Source organism: Cervus canadensis, chromosome 14 (genome assembly GCF_019320065.1).
Source record: "Cervus canadensis isolate Bull #8, Minnesota chromosome 14, ASM1932006v1, whole genome shotgun sequence".
Classification (NCBI taxonomy): domain Eukaryota; kingdom Metazoa; phylum Chordata; class Mammalia; order Artiodactyla; family Cervidae; genus Cervus; species Cervus canadensis.
The window spans coordinates 41,997,506-42,023,211 of NC_057399.1; the positions used below are offsets into that span (position 1 = coordinate 41,997,506).

General features: G+C 35.3%; 1 protein-coding gene across 5 annotated transcripts in view; it reads right to left on the minus strand.

Moving 5' to 3' along the window:
* ZDHHC21 (zinc finger DHHC-type palmitoyltransferase 21) overlaps positions 1-25,706 on the minus strand; it is a 72,697-nt gene that overhangs the window by 41,888 nt on the left and 5,103 nt on the right. The window contains exons 1-6 of one of the 5 annotated variants that reach the window (XM_043486953.1): positions 22,431-22,466; positions 21,874-22,007; positions 12,121-12,319; positions 11,178-11,276; positions 4,825-4,936; positions 1,609-1,747 (exon numbers count right to left, since the gene is read on the minus strand). In XM_043486953.1, coding sequence (XP_043342888.1) covers positions 1,609-1,747; positions 4,825-4,936; positions 11,178-11,276; positions 12,121-12,274 — 504 coding nt within the window. In that variant the 5' untranslated portion in view covers positions 12,275-12,319; positions 21,874-22,007; positions 22,431-22,466. Of the gene's footprint in view, positions 1-1,608; positions 1,748-4,824; positions 4,937-11,177; positions 11,277-12,120; positions 12,320-18,300; positions 18,435-18,841; positions 18,958-21,873; positions 22,008-22,430; positions 22,467-25,706 lie in introns of those variants that run through there. The other 4 variants (XM_043486952.1, XM_043486956.1, XM_043486955.1 and 1 more) reach the window with 4 other exon arrangements.

Below are 25,706 nucleotides of genomic sequence, written 5' to 3' on the forward strand. Positions count from 1 at the left end.
CTCACATGGTGTGGGAATTAAAAGAAATGACACGTGCAGAAAGTACTTTGCTAACCCTAAATGATTCTTTAAATGTTAACTGCTATTGTTTTAGGGCTTCTGATCTGGATGCTTTGGGTGACCATTCTTTTGTACCTGGTTTTATCAGAAAGTAAAATCAAAATATAAGAAAGCATAAAAAAGAAATTCATCTATAAGATAAAACATTTCTAAGACTCTAGTATTAGTATGCACTAAATTCTTAGTGTGATAAATGTCAAACACCTATATTTACAGTTCTCCTCCTTGAACTTTTTTCAGTTATTTGCATCTAATTTTAATGGTTCATTCTGCATTTAATATGTAGAATTACCTTGACAAGGCCCACTAATATATGCAACCAAGCAACAACAGTAAATATCCTCTTTGAATTATACAAAATGATCATGTGTACAAAAAAGATCTAAATACACAGAACTCAAAGACCTTCTCTCAACTGTTCCATTATTACAAAATTTACTTGTATGTGCTATCACTAAGCTTGTTATTTTTAAAAGAAAAGGTTTAAAGAGTATAAAATGACTTAAATAGGAAATAAAAAACACCCTTCTTCATCAGAAATTCTATTCCTCTTCCCTGTCTCCTTCCCTATCTTGCTTCCTGTAAGTACCCAAACTCTGTCTCTCTCTCTCTCTCTCTCTCACACACACACACATACACAGAGCATTCTAAAAACACAATCTAAGTCAAAATGGCACACAGGATCAGGCTGGAATACAAGTTCTACAAACAAAGCACGCAAGATATGATTCAGAAAACACAAACCCAGATTCAAATCCCAGTCTACAACTAAAACCAGTTAAATAATCACTTCCTAGCTTTGTTCCTTCAGTAACTGCTTATTTAACCTCTAGTAGTCTATTTCCTCATCTATAAAAAATGGAGGAAAAATCACATCCACCTCATGTGATTGTGGTGAGCATTTAAGTGAGAATTAAAATCACATGTCCATAGCACACTGCTGACATATAGTCAAGACTTAAAACTCCTGGTTGATGCTGTTACTACTATTACCTTTAACACCAGCGTTCTGGGCAAATCTTATTAACATATATTGTAGTTCCTCTACGAAGTGGGAAAAGCATTGCCTCAAATGGATATATAACAACAACTTTTAAAAGCATCTGAAAATTCATCTTATCACCAATGTTAAAAGTTGGAGTTGGGGTGCAGGGGAACGAATCCTTTTCTCAAGAACTTAATGTTCCTTTGAGAACTTTTAAGAATTAAACAAGTCTATTTTCACTCCTGAAAAGAAATAAGAAGCTAACCTTTTTCACTTTGCTTTTCACTACTGCAGATTTAAAACGAAAATATCTATATATTGAGAGATCTAATATGTCACTTTTTAAAGAACTCGACACTAACAAGTAAGCATAAATAGATTTGGTTAAAAGGCAATGTCAGAATAGGTCCATTTTCTTAATTCCAATACATTTTAAAACGCACCAATTTGAGGGTTTATGTTCATTACTTTTGTTCTCAATTTTCTACACTTTTAAAAGCACCACATGTTAATAACTATATACTACAGCTGTTCTAACATTAGTGGATATAAACATTTCTTACCAAATTACGCTTTTTTAGCGGAAGAAAGTAATAATAGTGGCAGAAAGAAAACATCAGTGCGTAGCAAGTAAGAAGTTCAGTGTAGAAACACAACTGCAGAAAAAGCCAATGGTTATCTTCACCAACACAATTGTTAATCCTAAAGAAAAAAAAAGGAAAAAGAAAAAATATTTCAAACTTTAATAAGATGTTAATTTTAGGATGGTAAAACTAGAAATAAGCACAAACAACTTCTTAAGTGCTTAAGTTCATAGAGATAAGTCCAACCCACTCAAACCTAAAAGCAAAGAGTACATAAGAAAAGATATGACATAAACATGCCACCTCACATTTGTAAAGCACATTCTACTTGTCAAAGGAGTCCTGTATATGATTCCCCATTCAACTCAACAACAAGCCAGTGAGGCAGGAAGAACAGATGGCAGTCTCCTTGCTTCACTGATACAAAAGAGGAACAGAGGAGTTAGGACAATTGCCAGAGGATGTACAGTTAAGAGAGACTGTGGTCAAGAGAACAAGAACCCTCTTCTGTACACTGCTCTTTCACTGCAGCATTCCAGCTGTGGAGATCAAGTTGAATGATGTAAAAGCAAAGTAACTTAAACCTGCCATTCTGACATACTGCTAAGCATTCACAATTTTTCTTACTTTTACAGTCTAACCCTTGGTGGCTGAAAATAAACATATATTCAAAAGTACGTATAAGTTCTTAGAGCTACGTTTCCACCAATACAACAATGAACCAAAATCTAGGAAAAAGGATTAATGTTAGCATTCCAAAAATTCAAGATTAATGCAAGCTGAATATTTTATTGTTCCAAAGTTACTGTATCTAAATTTTCTAAATACTTTACAATTCCAGCAGTTCAATTCCTAGTTCAAAACTACAAATTATCTTTCACAATGTTTTAATTTCAACATATTATAGCATTATACTGCCACTGTTTGAAAAAATAATAGGGCCAAATTCCTAACTTAAACTGTATTAAAGATGTGCTGTCTATTTTTTAAAAGCAGATATATAACTGAACAGAAACCTGAAAGAGGCATTTCTTAGACTGAAGAAATCATGCTGAATAAACAAGAAAACTTCCTGTGTTTTGTTATCTGTAAGCAGGGCTACCAGGGAAGAGTACTTCTGTGTGCACTCAAAAACACTCCCCAATAGCTACTGCTTAAAAGATGCTTTATCTTTGCCCCACCCTTTCTGTCTCCCCAAAATCTGAGATACAACTGCTATGAACATTGCATTCTTCTTAAGAATAGAACTGTAAGAAACACTACTATCATCTACATGTAAAAACTGTTTTGGTAAGGAATTCCTTAGAAAGAGTGATCAGAGTCAAAAATAGAGTAAATCTTGAGGTCATCAAGAGAACTGACCTCTAAATCTAAAGCTGTTAAACAGTTAAGATAATGCAATTTCTGAAAATATCGAAAATTCTCCTTGCTTCTGCTTCACACTGTACATTTCCCTCACTCTCTGAATAGCTCAGCAATGCTTTATTAGGGAATTCAAGCACATAAGTCCCTATATCTATTCATGCCCCTGATCGACCCTCTTTTCCTGTCTATAGCTCTTTGACCTTCCACTCCTCTTCTCACCAGGGCTCTGAGAAGGTGACTAAACTGTGGAAACAGAAGGCCTAGGAACAGAGAGCTTACCCCAATTCTAGAATTTTGGTTAAAAAGAACTTTATTTGGTCACCAAGACAGTCTTAATTCCTTGAAAATAAATAAATAATATCACTAATCTAATCTATATAATCTATATATAATCTAGATAAAAGTTATAAAATAGTTGATTATTTTTAAGCTTAAATCACTGCATTCACTTAAAAGGAAATATCGATTATTTTTTAAGCTTAAATTACTGCATTCACTTAAAAGGAAATATCGATATCCAACCATCATGAACATTCATTATATTTTTAATCAGAAATGTTACTCAAAAATTATATAAAATTGAGTTTTTCAGTGTGATTATCACTTACCTGAATACATGCTTTACACAGCTTTAAAAAGCAAACCCTATTACTATTATAACTGTAAACAGATCATTGAGGTTTATAAAATCATTTGAGAATTAATCCAAATAAATTCCAGGCACACCAACTGTATGTTATATACTAAACTATCCTGTGATGGAATTTTAAACCTTTTACATAGTAACACAGTGCTCTTATTTTTTCTGAATCTCAGGAAATTATCTTCTAGTCAAATAATCATTTTATAGTGAAAACCAAATTCCCACTAAAAGCTTGCTGATAACTTGTGTATCAAAAATAAAGGCAGCTCTAAATGATTAGCATTACTAGACAAAACTAAAATTTACCCTTGAGACATCTCAGATAAATGCAATTATAAATTTAAGAAGATTATTATGTAGCTAACTTTGTATACATGTGTGTATAAACATAAATATACATGTATATAGATATATTTATAAAGTGCTACACCATACCAGTTTAAATATTTATGCAGAGATCCCATGCTAGAAAAACAGAATTAAATACAATATCTTTTCACAGATTTTTGTGACAGCTTTGAAATGAGATACAATGCAGAACTCTCACAGCATTTGTTTTCAAAAATTCCATTTCTCAACTGAACATTTTATTTAAATATTACAAGAGAGCCCCCTACTGACCAAAAATGTTGGCAGTTCAGCAAAATCAACTATTCTGGTTTTTTTTTGCTTCTAGCTAGCATGTAATATTAATCCCTATATCCAACACATAACACTGAAAAAAAAGGCTGAAAGGAAGTGAAGAGAGGTATAAAGTATCTGAAATGTTACTCTTTAATTAAATTGGAAGGGAAATACAAACAATGAGATGTATATGGTTTACATTACAGTTAGAAACAGTAACAGCTACTATATTTAAATTTAAGTACTCTCTGTATGTCTTATACTATACTAAATGCTTTACCTACACTGCCTCATTTAATAAAACCACTTTAGTTCTTTTGTATATTTGGGTGCGTGTTAATTTTTGGTTTTCTGCTCAAATATCTCCTTGTTAGAAAAATCTATGATCTCAAAAAATGACCCTGGGAGTTGATAGAACCATATAATCAATTAAAGGTCTCCTTATAAAAAGGCTTTCTTAAACTGTATAACTCTGATATAACCTTTTTGTTTAAATCTGCTAAGTACTAATATCTATTTTTTACTACGTTCTTTTTTCAAAAAGTGAATTATTCATTTCTTACCATGGACAGTGATGATCCATTCTCCTAACACAGTGGCCGCAGCGGCTGCAGTGATGGGAACGCTTCGGTCTCATCAAATTACACTTGTTACACAATTCCCAGAACTCCCTTTCTAGAGAAGGAAATTAAAATTCATTTAGTAAAGGAACATGAGTAATGGTGAAATTTAGCAACAAGTATTTCGAAGAGTTTATAGGAATTCTTCGAGATATGTGCCTAAGTCTCTACCGTAAATGTTTGCCGTGAACGTTGCTTCTCTATTCTCTGCATGTTTTATTTTGTACGTTTCTAATTTTAAACACTATAAAATAAGACTGTTAATAGTCAAACTAAGGGATAAAAAACAACATATTTGGGTTTAAGTATATTGCTGTAAGTAAAATTTAATGACAAAACTCTTATTTACAAGCAAATTATTACATTAAAACAGAATTTTATTGAAACAAGTTAATTTCTAGAAATTTATTATCTAATGGTTCTAAAGAAGAGATAATGCTGAGTACTGGTTTCATAGACTAGAAAGTCAAAATCAACTGCATAAACAGAGATGGCATCCCCCCAAACTTCCCACACAAAACCATTTTTTGAATGGATTTATTTGGGAATATTTACGACAGAGGGATGGAAAAACAGTTCAGATGCGTTTAAGAGGTACTAGAATCGTTTCAGAAGTGAAGAGGATTACAAGAAAATCACTATTTAATGGAAATAAAGGAGTCCTCTACAAAACTCTATCCTACTACCAAGGAGCAGTTTCCTCTAGTCTGTTGTGAAAGTGCACACGACTAGGCTCTGTGCTCAAAACATGAAGTTTACAGGAATAAAGGAAAAAGTAATTTATTTCCATTAAGAACTCCTGTAGTCAGAGCCATTAAAAACTCTATGGGACTGTCATCTACCAAGACAACTGTTATACAGGATATATAATCTTAATATTTCTTGACATGGAATTTTACCTCTATAAGAATTCTTAAACTTTGTATCACTTATGGAAAACCTCACTAAACCCTAACCTCATTAAAATTATGGGTATAGTAAAATTAACCTAACCTCAATGCTCCAAGTGAATATTAGTATATGCAAAGTGTGACCGAGCACACCATAGGTAGTCACTAAATCCTTGCTAAAACATGACAAGTTTAATTTTTTTTAAATGAAAGATTCTAAACATAAGTAATAGAAGAGAAGAGTAGGTAGTTTTCAATTTTTTAAAAACATACCCTACTTTATTTCCATTATTTCTAGTTTAATGACCAGAAGTAAGATCAATATACTGGAATTTTATGGTAAAGTGTTGGAAAAACATTCTGCTATAAACATCTCTGAAGAAATCAATAAAGCATGAATAACAGCTATACCAAATTAATTGCTCCAATAACATGAAAGTTGAGAAATTATCTTTTACATTTAAAATATTTCATTTTAAAATAAAATTATCTTCCATTTCTTACTTACAATTCTTATTTTAATGAAAACATATTACATGAGAGAGCAACAATAATGAAGCTTAATTTAGGTACAATTAAACTACTGCTATTTAACTGTTAGTGACATAGACACTCATTTCATATGTAGCATAATACAATGTCACATACATATCACTTTTTTCCCCACTTAACTAGATGTTCCAAAATATTCCAATGTTAAACTCTGAATTCACATATTTCAAGGAATATGTGAAGGTGAGCCCATTTTCATTGAAAGACAACATGAAAACTATGTTCTTAAACCAGCTTCTTTAAAAAATAAACATGGGCAATTTGGGGCAATAAATATTGGCAATTTCAGCATAAAACAGTCCAAAGAATAAACCATTTATTTCATACTTAAAATGCTGTACTCTCAGGAAAAAAGACAGAATTTGGCTATAGTCAGAGAAAGACTGTAATTCATTCTGTGGTGTAAACTACGGTCGGCAAACTACAGTCCACAGGCAAACCCAGGCCATCACCTGTTTTCGGGTGATCCATGAGCTTCCCAGGGGGCGCTAGTGGTAAAGAACCCACCTGCCTAATGCAAGAGATATAAGAGATGACTGGGTCAGAAAGATCCCCTGGAGAAGGGCATGACAACCCACTCCAGCACTCCTGCCTAGAGAATCCCATGGACAAAGGAGCCTGGAGGGCTACAGTCTACAAAGAGTCGGACACAACTGAAGCGACTTAGCATGCATGTGTGAGCTAAGAGTATTTTTAACAATTTAAATGATAGAAAATAATAACAACAATAACAATTTGTGGCATGTAAAAATCTTGGAATTTAAATTTCATGTCCATAAATAAAGCTTTATTTAAACACAGCCATGCCCATTCATTTATATACCGTGTATGGCGGCTTTGGGGTTACCACGACAGAGTGGAGTTGTGACAGAGACCATGTGGTTCATAAACCTAAAAATATCTATCTGGCACTAACACTACAGTAGAATTTGCTGACCTATGGTCTGGACCATAAATTTGTTCAAACAGACTTTGAGTCACTTAATGCTCAATTTAAGATACAAAAATCTAAAATGAAGATGGACATTTTTCACACACAAGCACACACACATTTATGTCTTAAGAAAGGAAAAAAAAAATCACTATTTTTAAAATTCAGAAATTTAAAGTATCATCTATGTTTTTGCTTTGCAGAACAAGAAAAAAGCCATCCATCTTAACCTACCCTATGTATCCAGAAACCATTTCTTAGTCTTCTCCTTTTTTTCTTCTTCAGGATTTATTCAAGTCCTAATAGTATCTTGGTGACTGATACATTCTAGTGTCTGATGACTACCTACAAGACTTTTGCACTACCCATCTAACAAAATAAAATAAAAGCCTATGGGAGACAGAATCCACCTGCTAATTTATGGCAGCTATATAGAAAGTTAACAATTAAGATAACATTTTTCAAAGGAAAGAAAAGTCAAAACATAAAACAAAAGAAAAAAGGTAAACTCTATAAATGATCCTCTTTAATATAAGGTAAACAGTGTCATATTGTTTAACAGGGAAACTTATTAATGCTGTAACTGCATGAAAGACTATAAAGCCAGATACGGTTTGGTTTGGTTTATCCCTCAAAAAGGAACAAATCACCTTCCCTTTGAGTCTTTTCAAAGACTCACATATTAGGGGGACTTTTTTCAATGACGATGTTTCAGATCACAAAGTAATGTTTTGGGGAGAAAAATATAACTTGAAACTAACAAAAATCAATACAAGGACTGAGTCTTACTAGAGGTTTTCTGGCAGAACTGGTTGGCAATGCAAGAAATCAACGAACAAACAAAACAGAAACAGACTCAAGAAACAAAGAACAAACTAGTGGCTGGTGGGGGGGGGGGGCGCGCAAAGTAAGTGAAGGGGATTAAGAAGTGCAAGTTTTCAGCTATAAAATAAACAAGACTCAGGGATGCAAGGTACAACAGGGGGTATGTACAACAATAAAAAAAATAAAAACAAAGTGGCACTAGTGATGACAAAAACAGAAGTCTAACATGCAAGTGAAGAGCTTAATGATGAAAATGTTCTAAGATTGATTGTGGTATTGGTTGTATATCTCTGTGTATATATAAAAGACACTAAATTGTACACTTTAAATAGGTGAATAATATGATGTGTGAATTACACTCAAAGTTGTTTTTTAAAAGTTAAGAGACTGAATAAAATAATTTCATAAAATTCAAAAATGTTGTAATCAGCCTCCAATTAAAATAAATTTATATTAAAAAAATTCAAAAATGACAAAAAGTAATATTTCTGTATTTCAAACATGCATGTAATTTAAATAGACATTTAATAGTTTCATTTGACTATTCCATCTACATGTCCCAAAGTTTATAAAATCAAATTCTTGGGATCTTCACACGGAAGCATTCTCTTATATTCAAATTTCTCATACTTGGTGGGTCATATAGAAACTAAAGTTACTATGTTTAAAAAAACAGAAAGGCATGTAAAATATTTCAGAAAGGCATGTAAAAATTTTTTAAAGTAGCTAAAATAATAAAAGCATTAGGGTTTAAGTTTCCATTTCTAAGGAGTTCAATTACATAAAACTGTTCACCCTTAAAACAATGCAGAATAAGGGTCACTATTTTGTAGAACCCAACACTTTAGTCATTATTTTTCACTATTAAATTTTTATTTTTTTAACTAAAACTGTATCTATACAATTATCAAGTAACTGAGCAAAAAGCACATGATAGCTTTAATTAATTTCCTTCAAACCAAAGCAAAGATGAATAAAGGGGTAAGATAATTCATCTGTAAGAGGATTTATGGTAAAAAAGATGATGGAGACAAGGATCTGGGCTTCACAGCAACTCTGTAACAACCTACTGTATGACCTGTGAAGGACAATCTATGCTCCTGATTTACCCAGTCTACCCACCTCATACAACCACCTTGAGGATCATATGACAGGAGATACCAAAAGACTTTAGAAACTTTAAAATGTGATAAATACATGCGTGGATTTTTTTTTTTTTTTTTTGGTTGGTCAAAGGGGAACTCTCCACTGAAGAAAAACAGCCCAAATGTCAATGAGAGCAGATATAATGCAGATAACCAAAAGGCTGGCAAGATGCCATGGTATCCTCATCACCTGAGCCTAAAAATTAAAGGTAACACAGCAGCTTCAGATGGATTCAATCTGGCCCTCAGGTATAATTTGTTTGGTATTCATTTAAAAACAATGCTTTTAAAATTTTGAATTAGTTGCTAATATTTTTTTAAATCATAAAATGTCTCATAAAAACTGAGATTCCGTGTTTTCTCTTCAAAAATTCCAAGACCTAAAAATACCCGTCCTGCATGACAATTTCAGTGTAGCTGATTAGTGCCACTTCCTTTAGATAGGATAGGAGATGTTCAAGATGAAATAGTTCCTTCCTGGCCCCTTTCACTGATTTGTACTATCTGACAGATGTAGGCATTTGAATATTTGACCACAGCAAACTGAAGTTTTCATCAGAAATGAGTCCTGAGTTAGGAAAACCCTGCTTCCTTGATTTTCTGGGAACATCAAGTTTCAGAGTTGAAGTAGAAAAATACATGTATCAGTATTTTAGACAGTCTTTTGTTTTAGGTTAGTTGAGAAGAGAGATTCTATACAAATTACAGACTGCCATCCTCCCTGCCCAAACACAGGCATACACACACCCACAATAACCATTAAGTGACAGTGATACTGTTCTATAAATTAATAAAAATACTCAAGATTATTTTCAGAAATTTCTACAACTACATAAATATCAGTGTCATTCCCACTTAATCATTAAATGTGCAAGGTCCATTAAGCCCCAAAATCATGGATCTCAAAAACCAATCACAAACTCAAAGAAGGCTCTCTAAGTGACTTGCCACTTCTAATTTTGGAAAGAACGACTACATTGCTTTCCAAACTTCTATACATTCGAGTCACCTGGGATCTTTCAAAAGCATGGATACCTGGCTCTTACCCCAAGACATTCCGATTTAATTAATATAGGATGTGATTTGGACATTGAGGTTTTTTAAAGCTCCCTTGGTGATTCTAATGTACAGCAAGTTCAGAAACTACTGCATTACTATAAAAATATTCTGGTTCTATAATGTATAGAAAAGACATGTGAATTTCTTCCTAGAAGAAAGTACAGGGTTCTCAAAGATTACATAGCAAATGTTCAAAAGCAAAACTTAGGAAAGAGGATAAGGGAGGTTTACTATATCTGGCAAGCAATACATTTTAAATTTATTTCTGTGATTAAATGGTTACTATGCAATCAGGTGACCAAAAATTACTTCCATTGACACTAGAACAAAAGGCTTTCAAATTTTTCACTGAATTGTTCCAACTTGGAGAAAAGCAAGCAATAGCATTATAATAAAACACATATTTATTTTGTAAATATTTGTAAATATATTGTAAGCAATATTATATTTATAATATCATGAGGTAAGTGGCACCATGAAAAACTCCTCTACTAAATAAAAATGTGATTTTTCAGGTAATATCATTCAACAAATATTTACCCCAGCAATTATTACTAAGTGACAGACTATTTAGGCCCTAAGGATATAGTACTGAACAAATAAGCAAACAAAACAAAAAATCTACACCCTCACAGAGGTTATACAGCTCTAGAGTGGAAGGAGTGAGAGACAAATAAACAGCTAAACTGAAAAGGAGAGCCAGAGAGGGCAGATACGAGGAGTAAGCTGGGATTTGTGGTTTTAAATTGAGAAATCTGGAAAGAAAACACTTGAGAAGAGACACGAAAGTGGCTTAGATGACATATGTAATTAATATACCAAAGGCAATAATACACACTAATAAAGATGGTGATTCTGGCATAGTAAAAGTGATGAATGTTAAGAGCACCATACCTCCATGTGGGATCTTTGGGTTCTCAGGGAGTCTTCCTGGATCAGTTATTGAGGCCCTCACTAAAGCAACCAGACAAAACATGGCAATGCCATAGAATACTTGAAAATAAGCAAATAAATAAAATTAGTATTTACCCTTCAAAATGTTTTTTGAGAAGCATATTTAAAGGCTAAAAGCATATTTTAATTAATAGCATCAGCCTAAATTCTCAGAGATAAGATGGAAAAATGATTAACTCATTTCATTCATCAAATAATACTGCCAAGAGGACTTTCTAAAATATACTAATTTTAAACAGTTATTTTGTATAAAATTGACAAACTTGTTGTAAATCAGATTCGTTATGAACAGAAATTAATGGTATATTAACTAACAGAAATGAATTCCTTTTTAAATTACTACATATACTATATTTGATAGAATCAAAGCAGCATTTTTAAACCTATACTACAATTAAACTTCTTAATTAACTCTAACTGGCTAGCTTCAAAATTACATTGGATTAGTGATGTTCAACTGCTCTTTTCAATAGATCTTGAGATTCTCAATTTGAAAATAAAGAATCTAGAAACTTTTGAATTTTACAATGAATAACACTTTAAACTATATACATTTATACATGTACTTTAATTATCTTAATTTAAATTGTATAACAGAAACATTAAAAATACACACACACCTACATAAATAGAACTATTGTGCCAGTGTAGCTTTAAACAAAATGGTTTTTGTGATTTTGTAGAGTTAGATATGAAAATATACCAATTACCTTACGCTGCAAAATATATGAAGGTCATTCTTTTAAAATGAGTAAATAATTTCATATTAATAGCACTGAATAATATTAAAAGGAAGGTTATTATAGTGGTATTACACTCCAAAAATATTCACAATGAGAAAAAATCTTTAATTATACAAGAAAATAAAGATTTAGAAACTTACTTATTATTAATATGCCTGGAATATGTCCTTCTTCATAGTGAGGAAAGAGGACAATTTTGGGAATTAAAAAAAAGTTGTATAACCAGACAAAGACAATCAAACCCATGCAGCACCAACCATGTGGGTCAACAACAAAGTGAATCCGGAGACCCATTCTGCAGCCCTGTGACTGCCTACCAATCCACAAGCGAAGATGAACCTAAGGAAAGGGAAAAAGAAAAAAATTGCTTATATAGGAAAAATTATCTGACTAAAACAAAACTACCTTATTGGCAACTATAAAATGACACGAATTTCCTTTGTACATATATTTTTGACATTATAAAACCCTTTGGAAAACAAAGGGAAGTTTTAGGCTATTCAAATTTCACCATAAGCTTCAAATAATTTAATTTCAATTTCTATTATGGATTGAGATCACAGTGTAAACTGGCATTACCTTCTGAAGTTAAACACAAGTCTGTCTTTAGCTCAGCAATTCCATGTGTAAGTTCAAGAGACATAGTGCATATATTCACCAAAAGATATTATTAAAACTACTAAAAAAAATCTTGTACATAAGACTAGCTGATGGTCATCCAAGTCAAGAGTACCCATCTCATGATGGGAAGTATGTTTAATTGACTGGAACGGGACATGGGGGAAACTTTGAGGAGCTAGAAATGTTTCATATGTTGACCTGTTGCTTTATGGTATGTATATATGTAAAAACTCACTGAGCAATACACTTAAGATTTGTTCAATTTAATTCTTAAATCATAATAAAATGCTTAAAAATCATTTTGAAAAATTATAATAAAAAATGAAAAGTAAATACAAATTGCCAGAAATACTTAAGTTCATGGAATGAAGCCCAACTAATATTATTAATACTACCAATTCAAGAAGACTCCTGCTTAAAATGTGGCTTTTTTCAGTTCAGTGTTAACAAAATGCTAATACATCTCACAATGAGATGCTTGAAGTTAAGATATTTCTACACAGGTATGAAAAAGTGACTTAAAATATGTCCTTTAGGAGATACAACTTATAAACCCTCAATAATAAATTATCATGTAAGGTTTGGGTCTCCCATGTGACACAGTGGTAAAGAATCTGCCTGCAATGCAGGAGACGTGGTTTTGATCCCTGAATCAGGAAGATCCCCTGGAATAAGAAATGGCAACCAACTCCAGTAGTTTTGCATGGAAAAATTCACGGACAGAGGAGCCTGGCATGCTACAGTTCATAGAGTTGCAAAGAGTCAGACACAACTGAGCGACTGAGTATACATGTAAGGTCGAGGCAGCAACATTTTTTACATAAAATACAATGGAATAAAACAGTAATAAACTAGTTCAATATTTCTCAAACCTGTAAGCAAACAGGAATCAGTTGAGGCGCTTTTTAAAAACACTTATTCCCAGGCCTCATTCCAGAACTACTGAATCATAATACTTTACAGAGTAATGCCCAAAAACCAATAAAATGTTCTATTGATAAAATGGTCCCCAGGTGTCTCTGATACAGTTGACTGGTATCCAGGAACCACTAATCCAGGAGCTTCACTATGACTTCAAATGTAGAGCAATGAGTTAAACTCATTTCAACAAATATTCAATGAGCCTCCACCATACACCTGTCACTTGCTAGACACTGTAAATACAATGAATAGGACATGATCTTTGCTTGAAGGAACTAACAGTCTAATGGAGGAAAAAGTCATAAAATGGGTTTAATATAATGCATTCCAGGGATGTGGACAATATATTGGAACTACCCCCACCCCGGAGGTCAGGGGTCCCACCCAAGAGGAGCTACCCCACCTCCAAGGAGCGGCTGCTGCGCAGGCGCAGGCGGGCCGAGAGGAGCTACTCCACGTTCAAGGTCAGGAGGGGCGGCCGTGAGGTGATACCCCTCGTCCAAGGTAAGGAGCAGAGGCTGCGCTTTGCTGGAGCAGCCGTGAAGAGATACCCCACGTCCAAGGTAAGAGAAACCCAAGTAAGACGGTAGGTGTTGCGAGAGGGCATCAGAGGGCAGACACTCTGAAACCACAATCACAGAAAACTAGCCAATCTGATCACAGGACCTCAGTCGTGTCTAACTCAGTGAAACTAAGCCATGCCGTGTGGGGCCACCCAAGACTGTCGGGTCATGGTGGAGAGGTCTGACAGAATGTGGTCCACTGGAGAAGGGAATGGCAAACCACTTCAGTATTCTTGCCTTGAGAACCCCATGAACAGTATGAGAAGGCAAAATGATAGGATACTGAAAGAGGAACTCCCCAGGTCGGTAGGTGCCCATATGCTACTGGAGATCAGTGGAGAAATAACTCCAGAAAGAATGAAGGGATGGAGCCAAAGCAAAAACAATACCCAGTTGTGGATGGGACTGGTGATAGAAGCAAGGTCCGATGCTGTGAAGAGCAATATTGCATAGGAACCTGGAATGTTAGGTCCATGAATCAAGGCAAATTGGAAGTGGTCAAACAGGAGATGGGAAGAGTGAATGTCAACATTCTAGGAATCAGCGAGCTAAAATGGAGAGGAATGGGTGAATTTAACTCAGATGACCACTATATCTACTACTGTGGGCAGGAATCCCTTAGAAGAAATGGAGTACCCATCATAGTCAACAAAAGAGTCCAAAATGCAGTATTGGATGCAATCTCAAAAACGACAGAATGATCTCTGTTCATTCCCAAGGCAAACCATTCAATATCACGGTAATCCAAGCCTATGCCCCAACCAGTAATTATGAAGAAGCCGAAGTTGAACGGTTCTATAAAGACCTACAAGACCTTTTAGAACTAACACCCAAAAAAGATGTCCTTTTCATTATAGGGGACTGGAATGCAAAAGTAGGAAGTCAAGAAACACCTGGAGTAACAGGCAAATTTGGCCTTGGAGTACGGAATGAAGCAGGGGAAAGGCTGATAGAGTTTTGCCAAGAGAACACACTGGTCATAGCAAACACCCTCTTACAACAACACAAGAGAAGACTCTACACATGGGACATCACCAGATAGTCAACACCGAAATCAGAATGATTATATTCTTTGCAGCCAAAGATGGAGAAGCTCTCTAGAGTCAGCAAAAACAAGACCAGGAGCTGACTGTGGCTCAGATCATGAACTCCTTACTGCCAAATTCAGACTTAAACTGAAGAGAGTAGGGATAACCACTAGACCATTTAGGTATGACCTAAATCAAATCCCTTATGACTATACAGTGCAAGTGAGAAATAGATTTAAGGGGCTAGATCTGATAGACAGAGAGCCTGATGAACTATGGACGGAGGTTCGTGACATTGTACAGGAGACAGGGATCAAGACCATCCCCATGGAAAAGAAATGCAAAAAGGCAAAATGGTTGTCTGAGGAGGCCTTACAAATAGCTGTGAAATGAAGAGAAGGTAAAAGCAAAGGAGAAAAGGAAAGATATTCCCATTTGAATGCAGAGTTCCAAAGAATAGCCAGGAGAGATAAGAAAGCCTTCCTCAGCGATCAATGCAAAGAAATAGAGGAAAACAACAGAATGGGAAAGACTAGAGATCTCTTCAAGAAAATCAGAGATACCAAGAAAACATTACAATCAAAAATGGGCTCAATAAAGGACAGAAATGGTATGGACCAAACAGAAGCAGAAGATATTAAGAAGAGGTGGCAAGAATACACAGAAGAACTGTACAAAAAAGATCTTCACTACCCAGATAATCACAATGGTGTGATCACTCAGCTAGAGCCAGACATCCTGGAATGTGAAGTCAAGTGGGCCTTAGAAAGCATCACTACGAACAAAGCTAGTGGAGGTGATGGAATTCCAGTTCAGCTATTTCAAATCCTAAAAGATGATGCTGTGAAAGTGCTGCACTCAATATGCCAGCAAATTTGGAAAACTCAGCAGTGGCCACAGGACTGGAAAAGGTCCATTTTCATTCCAATCCCTAAGAAAGGCAATGCCAAAGAATGCTCAAGCTACTGCACAATTGCACTCATCTCACATGCTAGTAAAGTAATGCTCAAAATTCTCCAAGCCAGGCTTCAGCAATACGTGAACCGTGAACTTCCAGATGTTCAAGCTGGTTTTAGAAAAGGCAGAGGAACCAAAGATCAAATTGCCAATATCCGCTGGATCATCGAAAAAGCAAGAGAGTTCCAGAAAAACATCTATTTCTGCTTTATTGACTACGCCAAAGCCTTCGACAGTGTGGATCACAATAAACTGTGGAAAATTCTGAAGGAGATGGGAATACCAGAGCACCTGACCTGCCTCTTGAGAAACCTGTATGCAGGTCAGGAAGCAACAGTTAGAACTGGATAGGGAACAAGAGACCAGTTCCAAATAGGAAAAGGAGTACGTCAAGGCTGTATATTGTCACCCCACTTATTTAACTTATAAGCAGAATACATCATGAGAAACGCTGGGCTGGAAGAAGCACAAGCTGGCATCAAGACTGCCGGGAGACATATCAATAACCTCAGATATGCAGGTTATTGATATGCATATGCATATGCAGATATGCGACACCACCCTTATGGCAGAAAGTGAAGAGGAACTAAAAAGCCTCTTGATGAAGGTGAAAGAGGAGAGTGAAAAAGTTGGCTTAAAGCTCAACATTCAGACTAAGATCATGGCATCTGGTCCCATCACCTCATGGGAAATAGATGGGGAGACAGTGGAAACAGTGTCAGACTTTATATTTTTGGGCTCCAAAAGCACTGCAGATGGTGATTGCAGCCATGAAATTAAAAGACGCTTACTCCTTGGAAGGAAAGGTGTGACCAACCTAGACAGCATATTAAAAAGCAGAGACATTACTTTGCAAACAAAGGTCTGTCTAGTCAAGGCTATGGTTTTTCCAGTGGTCATGTATGGATGTGAGAGTTGGACTGTGAAGAAAGCTGAGCGATGAAAAATTGATGCTTTTGAACTGTGGTGTTGGAGAAGACTCTTGAGAGTCCCTTGGACTGCAAGGAGATCCAACCAGTCCATCCTGAAGGAGATCAGTCCTGGGTGTTCATTGAAGGACTGATGCTGAAGCTGAAACTCCAATACTTTGGCCACCTCATGTGAAGAGTTGACTCATTGGAAAAGACCCTGATGCTGGGAGGGATTGGGGGCAGGAGGAGAAGGGGATGACAGAGGATGAGATGGCTGGATGGTATCACCGACTCGATGGGCATGAGTTTGAATAAACTCCGGGAGTTGGTGATGGACAGGGAGGCCTGGCGTGCTGCGATTCATGGGGTCGCAAAGAGTCGAACACGACTGAGTGACTGAACTGAACTGAACTGACTGATAGGCACAGATGGGGACTAATTAAATCAGGACAAGACTCCCTGGAGCAGAGTTCAATCTTAAAAGAAGAGTAAAAGTTATCCAACCAAAGAAAAGTGTCAACTGTACTGCAAACAGAAGGAAGTGTAGAAGGTATTTAAGACTTAAAAACTTTTAAGGGAGAGCAAGCGGTAAGAAATGAGGGGCTATATCATGATGGGCATAAATTGCCATTCTTAGACACTGGAAAGCTACTAAAGCAGGGGGGCAGGGTAACATAGTGAGGTTTATACTTTAAATAAATTATTAAAGCTCTGGTGTGGAGGATGAAATTAAAGACAATTCATTTGGGCTAAGAGAAGACAGAAGTCAAAATTAGTTTTGGAGAAATTAGTTGTAGAATCAAACCAGTAAGCTTTTGGAGGGTATCTCCCAGATCTCTAACATATATCAGACTACTTCATTCTAGGAATAATTTATCATCAGTTGAAGAGCCTCACAGAACTACCCTTTAGAGACTTTGCCAATGTTCTTTAAGTTACAAAGCTACCAGCACAAAGAAAAAAAGATTAAGGATTACTTAATTCTAAAAGAACACACTTATCCTATTATCCCTAGAACCTTGAAACACTTGAAATGCAGGGAAAAAAAGACAAGAAATCAAATGCAACACAACCCAACCCTTTAAATCAGATTTGGTCTCTTAGTATTTATGCATGAATTTTAAAACTGAAATAATGCCTAGATCTTTAAAAAAGTAAAAGTTGAACTTCATTACCTTTTAACTAAAAAATTAAAAGATCTATCAGTATCATTAAAGTAAGGAAAGCCACAGAGGATAAAGCATGCTATTTAATTTTCTAGGTATCATTATTTTAAAAAGTAAATGAACTCAAATGCAAATAATAAGCTATCAACATACCTAAAAAAGAGAAACATTAAAAAGAATGTTTATTTTTACAATCTTGCCAATTATCAAGTGCTAAAAGAAATGACAGAAGTCTCTGTCTCTCAACATGATCAGTATCATTAACTTCACGTATCTTCTTTCTTTTAATCTTTCAGTTCCATTCAGAACTAAAAAACAGACAGTGAATTTTAATAATTATATATAACAGAGTAACTTCATTACTTAATTCTAAATATATAAGTATCAGAAACAGAGATGCATAAAACCCAGCAAAACAAGTAGCAAAATGATCAAACACTTAACTCATTTTTTAAACTCTATTTTCATTCTCCTCTACCACAGAAGAACAAATTTTTCTTATCACTGCAACACATTTCTCACAACAGAAACTATTAATGAAAAGTACAGTTTAAAATGTGTCTGTTTTTCCTGGATATAAACATACACAGACAACAAGCTCTAAAAGAACAAGAATCCCCAAGGAAAAGTGACCTGAGTATAGAAATATAAAAGAATGAACAAGTAAGACTTTGAATATTTTTTTAAAAAATACCTGATCAGTGAAAATTAGTGCCACTGGATTGTAGAGACGAAAACAGAGCTCCAAATCAGATTACAGCCAGAAACATGTAACTGGTAGGATTGCAGGGTCGCGCCTCTCAGTTAATATCTACCAGGCGTGGCTCACGGCTGAACAGAAACTATTACACATCCTGAGCAACCACCAAATTGAACACTATGTTGCTACATGGTTTTAAGGGTGGCATCTGTAAATACTTTCATCAGCTAGAGAATTCAACGTATTAATTTGTGTATTAAATGATGAGCTCATAACTCTTTGATGTAACTAGTGGACACACCGGTCCTTCAACATTTTTGAAGATTGCTATCTGGTAACTATACTTGGGTGCTGTGACCAACTTCATTAATAATATAAATTACTACAGCACAACATTTTTTTCCCAAAGAAATTATAACTCAACTCTAATAAACTAGGCCATGTGAATATTTACAATGTTCAACCTACTCTGGTAGGAAGCCACCTTTCCTTTTCTGCCTTCTTCAGGCAACTAAATTTCACCTAAAATAATTTCATGTATTTTCCTCAGGAAGAATATTGAAGTCACTATGAAAAGTATCAGAAAACTATGACAAAACTATAACACCAGAATGCTGATTTTGGAAAATGATAAAAGTGAGCCAAAATAATTTACAAGAAATTGAGCCAAATGAGTATCTCTAAATTCACAGTTTATATGACTCACCATGTCATCCAGTGGTCTTATTATTGTTCCATGAATAAGAATATATATACCTCTCTCATTCCTTCTGTCCAAAATGTCCCTGCCATTTTGTTTGCTCCATTCAAATTCAACACATACTTCAAGGTCAATTTGAATCTCACTCTCCATATGAAATTTTTTTACTGGCACCTAAGTTCACAGCGAATTTCTCTTTCTCTTCAAAATTTCAAATAAAAAGAAAAACTAACAGAAGACTATATATAGTAAGTGATTTTATAATCTTAGAATGAGAAAGATCTTTAGTAAGACCCCATAAGCCATGTTTAATCACAGAAAGATTAAAATCTCTGAAGCTCAAAACACAGCAGAAGCAAAATTAAAAGACAAAGCATCCTTGGAAAAAAGAATATACCATGTTTCTAGCAAGAGTCATTAAAGTAAATACATGGAGAGGAAATTCACAAAGGACAAAAAAAAATCCAATGGTTAATCACTGCTGACTAGAAAAATGCGAAATCACTAGTTGTATTTTTCATCCTTTGTATTGACAAAATTTTAGAAAGACAGATGACACCCAATGTTGAAAGGGCACAGAGAAAAGGACACTTTCAATTCATTGCTGATAAGCATGTAAACTGATATAGTCATCTTTGGAGGGCAATTTGGCAGTATCTACTAAAATGTCAAACTCTGACCCAGCAGTTTTATTTCTAGTCATATCTATAAAAATATTCACTAGAGTGTACAGATATATATATATATATACAGCACTTTTTATAGTCACAAAAATACGGCACAACCTATATACCCATGTAGGGACTTCCCAGGTGATCTCAGTGATAAAAATCCACTTGCCAAGCAGAAGTGAGGGGTTCTCTCCCTGAGTTGGGAAGGTCCCCTGGAGGAGGAAATGGCAACCTTCTCCAGTATTCTTGCCTGGGCACCTGGTGGACTACAGTCCATGGAGTCACAAAACACCGGACACAACTTAGCCCTAAACAACAACAAATGCCCATACAGAGAGAGGGAAATGGTCATATACCGTAAATCATAATATATCCACAGCATAGACTATTTCCAAGCTACTGCAATTTTTAAAGAAAAAAAGCAAGTTGATCAAGATGTGCATATGGCTACCCACACAGGTGTTGAGTGAAAAGAAGAGAGTTATATGGCAAAATCTATAGGGGGTGCATATCTTCCTAAAAGGAGGGCAGGATAGAGTTGAACTAGGAAAAGGTATAAGGGCACTTTCTGAGGTGCTGATAGAGATCTCTATCTTGACACAAATTTGAGATATACAGGTTATAAATTTGTTGAAACCCAGCAAATGTGCACTTAATATTGGTGCATTTCATGGTATGTCAGTTCACCTTAAAAAAAAAAATCCTTTAAACCAATACTGAACTCTAGTTAATGATATGTACACTGAAGTACTGGGGAGAGGGGGAAAGAAGTGTACAGATGACTGCAGTTTACTTTCAAATGAATCCCAAAAAACATGGATTAATGGGTGGACTCAGAGATGGATGAGCATGTGATGTAGTTCAGTAAAACATTAGTTGTAGAATCTAGGTGATGGGTATGAAGGTATTATAGTATGAAATTCTTTCAGTTCCTCTGCTTAAAATCTTTCATAATTAAATGTTGGAGGGGAAAGTTACAGAGAAGTTTGTGCAATGTGATTCTTTTTTTGTTAGAAAAAAAATAATGTGTAAGTTATTTCTGTATGTGTGGAAGAAAACACACCTACCAAACTGTTAACAGTGGTTATCACTGGGCTGAGGAAGGAAAGAGTAGAGAGAAGGAATGCCATCACATTTTGTACATATATTTATGTATAAGTCTAAGCTCATTAAGAAATAAGTGTGCTTGTGTTCAGTCGTTTCAGCTGTGTTCAACTCTTTGCGACCCTATGGACTATAGCTTGCCAGGCTCCTCTGTCCATGGGATACTCCAGGCAAGAATACTGGAGTGGGTTTGCCATGCCCACCAAAAATTTTCATTTTAGCCTCTCTTTATCACTATGCATTATCTTTACTTGGAATGTTTTTCAAATTAGTATCTTTAAAAATGCAGCACAGAAGCATTAGCGATAAAGCCATATAAGACATACACTTCAGGAAGATGTTTCAATATTATTTACAGATTTTTTTCCCTCTGTGGAAAAAGCCTTGTTTAAGAAAATGTTTAGTTAAGATTTTAATATGAAAAACTTAACATAAACATACAGTAACTATAATTTTTTACAAATGAAAGATTGTTAAAATTCATCTAAACATAACACTTTAAGGACACTAAGAATAAGAAACATATTCCCATTAAAATTAAATGCACTTACCACTTGCAAATTCACTGAGATGTGTTGTAATTGTCCTGGTACTTGAATTTAGCAGTTTTATCTTGATTTATTCTTTTTTTTTTATTGCATCCCAACAAATGGATCTCTCCTCAACAGCGGTTCTCCATGAGACTCTATTAATGGTTTAATAAAAATGATCTCACAACAATGATACAAACTGTAAACAACTAAATATTCTAACTGCAAAATCACCAATTACAAAAAGTTTAAATTTAGAAATAAAATGATCCAACTCCACTTAATTCTGTCTTCATACCTAATCCTGCCAGCCCCCAAAAATCTTTATCTGACTGCCATTATACATAAAAGTTTTCTCTTTTGAAATGACCCAGTTCCCATAAAATCAAATTAAGTGTTGTGTGTCCAGCATTTGGCTTCATCAAACTTCCTGACCACAAATCACAAAATAACAGTAGATTCTGAGGTCACTGATGTGACAAAATGCAATGTAATATCTATCAAGATGTTTAGTGTTTAGTTTAGTGAAGTAGCTCAGTCGTGTCTGACTCTTTGTGACCCCATGGACTGTAGCCTACCAGGCTCCTCCCTCCATGGGATTCTCCAGGCAAGAATACTGGAGTGGGTTGCCATTTCCTTGTCCAGGGGATCTTCCCGACCCAGGGATCGAACCCAGGTCTCCCACATTGCAGGCAGACGCTTTAACCGCTGAGCCACCAGGGAAGCGTTAGGCCAGGACTATCTAATCACAATTGATAAACGTAAAATAAGGAGTTTAAAAATAGAAGCACATATTAATTTAAATGTTTTAAGGAAAAAAGTTATCCTCCTATAATGAAATCATTAAAAGAATCAATCATTAATTTCTATAGTTCAGGCATAAACAGTAAGAGTTTAAGAGTTACTGTAAAGAGTTCTAGAAAATATACTGATCCAGAATTTCACTAATTCAACCATTTCCTGTTGTCTATATACCAAGCCTTGGCACTGTGTATAGATTTAAAAAAAGAGAGAGAAACCAGCCCTATTCTCAACAGAGACAAACTAGTAAACAGACATGATCAACAGCAACCAAGACAAAGTAAGATAGCGGGCAATGGGGCAATAATGTATCTCATAGAGGATGGGTACTGGTTCATGGGACTTTTTTCAGTCATGTGAATATTTATGTGTCTACCAGGCTGCGGTGAAAAATTTATTTCTTTTGGTGTTGCCACCAAGAAAAGATTTCTGGAGCGAGTGAAACCTACGAAATGAAATGATGAAAAACGGAGGCTCTTCTGAATAAGCAAGTAAAGTAAGCAAAAGTATAAGGGCAGGCAAAGAAAATCTAAGTAAACTGAAATGACTAGAGTCATTTCATATGCAAGAATCAGATAAAACATGTTTAACCTTTCGAGAACAATCATCTTTAAGAAATATAGTTCAGAACATCTAGCAGCAAATACACAGAAATACATGAGATATGTGAGTTATATACTGCATATGTATAAAATATATAACTGAAAAAGTTTAATGAAGTGATATTTATCCATACTATATGTGATATAGACTGCACTATTATATTGTATTTCACTTTAATGAAAATATATAGTGTTGGTCACAGCCTACTAGACTGATTTCATGACCTACAAGTTGACAAAGTAAAAAACACTGTTAACCACGCCAATGAGTTTGGACTTCACCCTGAAGACGGTGGTTTCGAAAACCCTAAAGGATTATAGGCAAAAGAATGCCATGGTGAAATGTGCATTTTAGAAAGAAGAGCAACACTCTGAAGAACAAACTTGGGTGGATGGATAAAGCTCCAAGACTGACTATATGAAATAAGCTAGGTTTACTGGTTATTCAGTTGAGAGATGAGGGCATATGCTAAGTACCCCAAAAGCAGTAGTTTCTAAGGGAAGTGGGAAGGAGTAGGGGTGAAGATGGAAAACTTAAGACAGGAGGTATGCTGGAAAAGGGCAGAAAAAGAACTTAAAGAGTAAAACTAACAGGACATAGTGATCAATCACACATAGGGCAGATTCTAGGATGACTCCCAAGTTTTAGCTTAGAGTCTAGGTGAACGGTGGTACCATTCCCCAAGAAAGGAAATAAAAGACGAGTTGTGTTTGCCATGCATGCTGCTTACCATAGGAATAGGAACCTATTACATACAGAGGATGTGGAAGAAAATATCAAAATCATTATCACTGCATTTCCATTCCCCTTATAGACTTCTTTTTTTTTTTAACTGCATTTTTCTCCCAGGGTCACTTTTTCTATGGATCATGATTGTTCGATTGTGAAATGTAACTTGTTTCTACTCTAGCTTGCTAAGCTAATTTAAAGTGGTCTCCACGGCTGCACATTTGCTTCTCAGGGACAAATACAGAATGACTTAGCAAAAGAGATGCTATGCTAACAGCAACGGATGAACTCATCTTCTAGAAAAGACCTCAAACAGAATTAAGTGTGGTCCAAGGAAGTGCTCTGAAACATGGCCAAAGTCAGTAATTCTGCTAGGGCTATGCCTCCAGCGTGGCTTCTTAGCATTACAGCGAAACAGTAGTTTCTGTCAGTAACATTAGTAACAGCACAAGTCAACCAACCATGAGTCAAACCCTAGGCATTCACCAGCTTAAAATCAAGGGGAAAAAATCCTACTTTGTATTTACAGTTATTAGAACTACATCACAGCCATAGCACTGAAAATGAGATAAGCATTTTATCTATTCAGCGTGGCCATTACTGTAGAATCAAATCTCACCCATGTGATATAAAAGCAATCCTAGTCTTAAAAACCCAACAAATTTTATGACAGCAAAGAATATCTCAAAGTTCTGTAAGTACAAAATGTTATTTATTTTTAACATTGCTGTGTGTGAAAGACTGCAATTGATGATTTACAGGGCAAACCAAAAAAAAAAACCCCCCCCCCCAGTGTCAAAATAAAATGGTTAACATATTATACAAATATATAAAATGTAAACCTTATAAATGCAGCTTTAAATAAATCTTAAAAATATAAATATATAACTGTATATATTTATACAGCTATTTAACTTCCAATTTTATCGACTCTGAGAAACTAGTCAAGTAATTCTACCTAAAATATCAGGATACAGCTGTCATTAATAATTAGCCAAATAGGTCACGCAATTTTTAAAATATCACAGAGGTATTCCGTTTATTTTAATAGAGTAGGAAATTAATGTTTAAGAGAGTCACATTCAAATTATTACAGAGCCTTTATTAGCTCTTCAAGCTTCAGTTTCTTTTGAAGCTTCAGTTTAACCATCTCTAATATGGTGATTAAAATACCAACACACAAGGTGACTGTCATACCTAAAGGAGAAATTGCCTGGCAAATAAGAAACACCTCCAACAATGGTAATTTTAAATGGGAGTTTGTAAGGGGAAAGAAGGACTTAAAGATGAATTTTACATCTAGTCTTAAAACCTCCAAGATGAAACAATGTTTCTATGTTGCCATCATTAAAGCAGTGATTTGAGGTGGCGCTAGAGGCAGGTAAGAGACGCAAGTTCAATCTCTGGGTCGGGAAGATCCCCTGGAGGAGGGCACGGCAACCCACTCCAGTACTATTGCCTGGAGAATCCCATGGACAGAGGAGTCTGGTGGACTACAGTCCATCAGGTCGCAAAGAGTCAGACGAGACTGAAATGACTTAGCAGGCACACACAATTTAACTATACCCAGCTATCTACTTTTTCTAACACCAGAGTCTAAGAACTACTTGTCAAGGGATGTGAAACCTCAGACAGTATACAGCCTTTTCCCTTGCATCATACTATAAGCACGTAGGGAGGCTGTATTTCCACCAGGCAGACATGAAGGCGGTCTCTTCAAG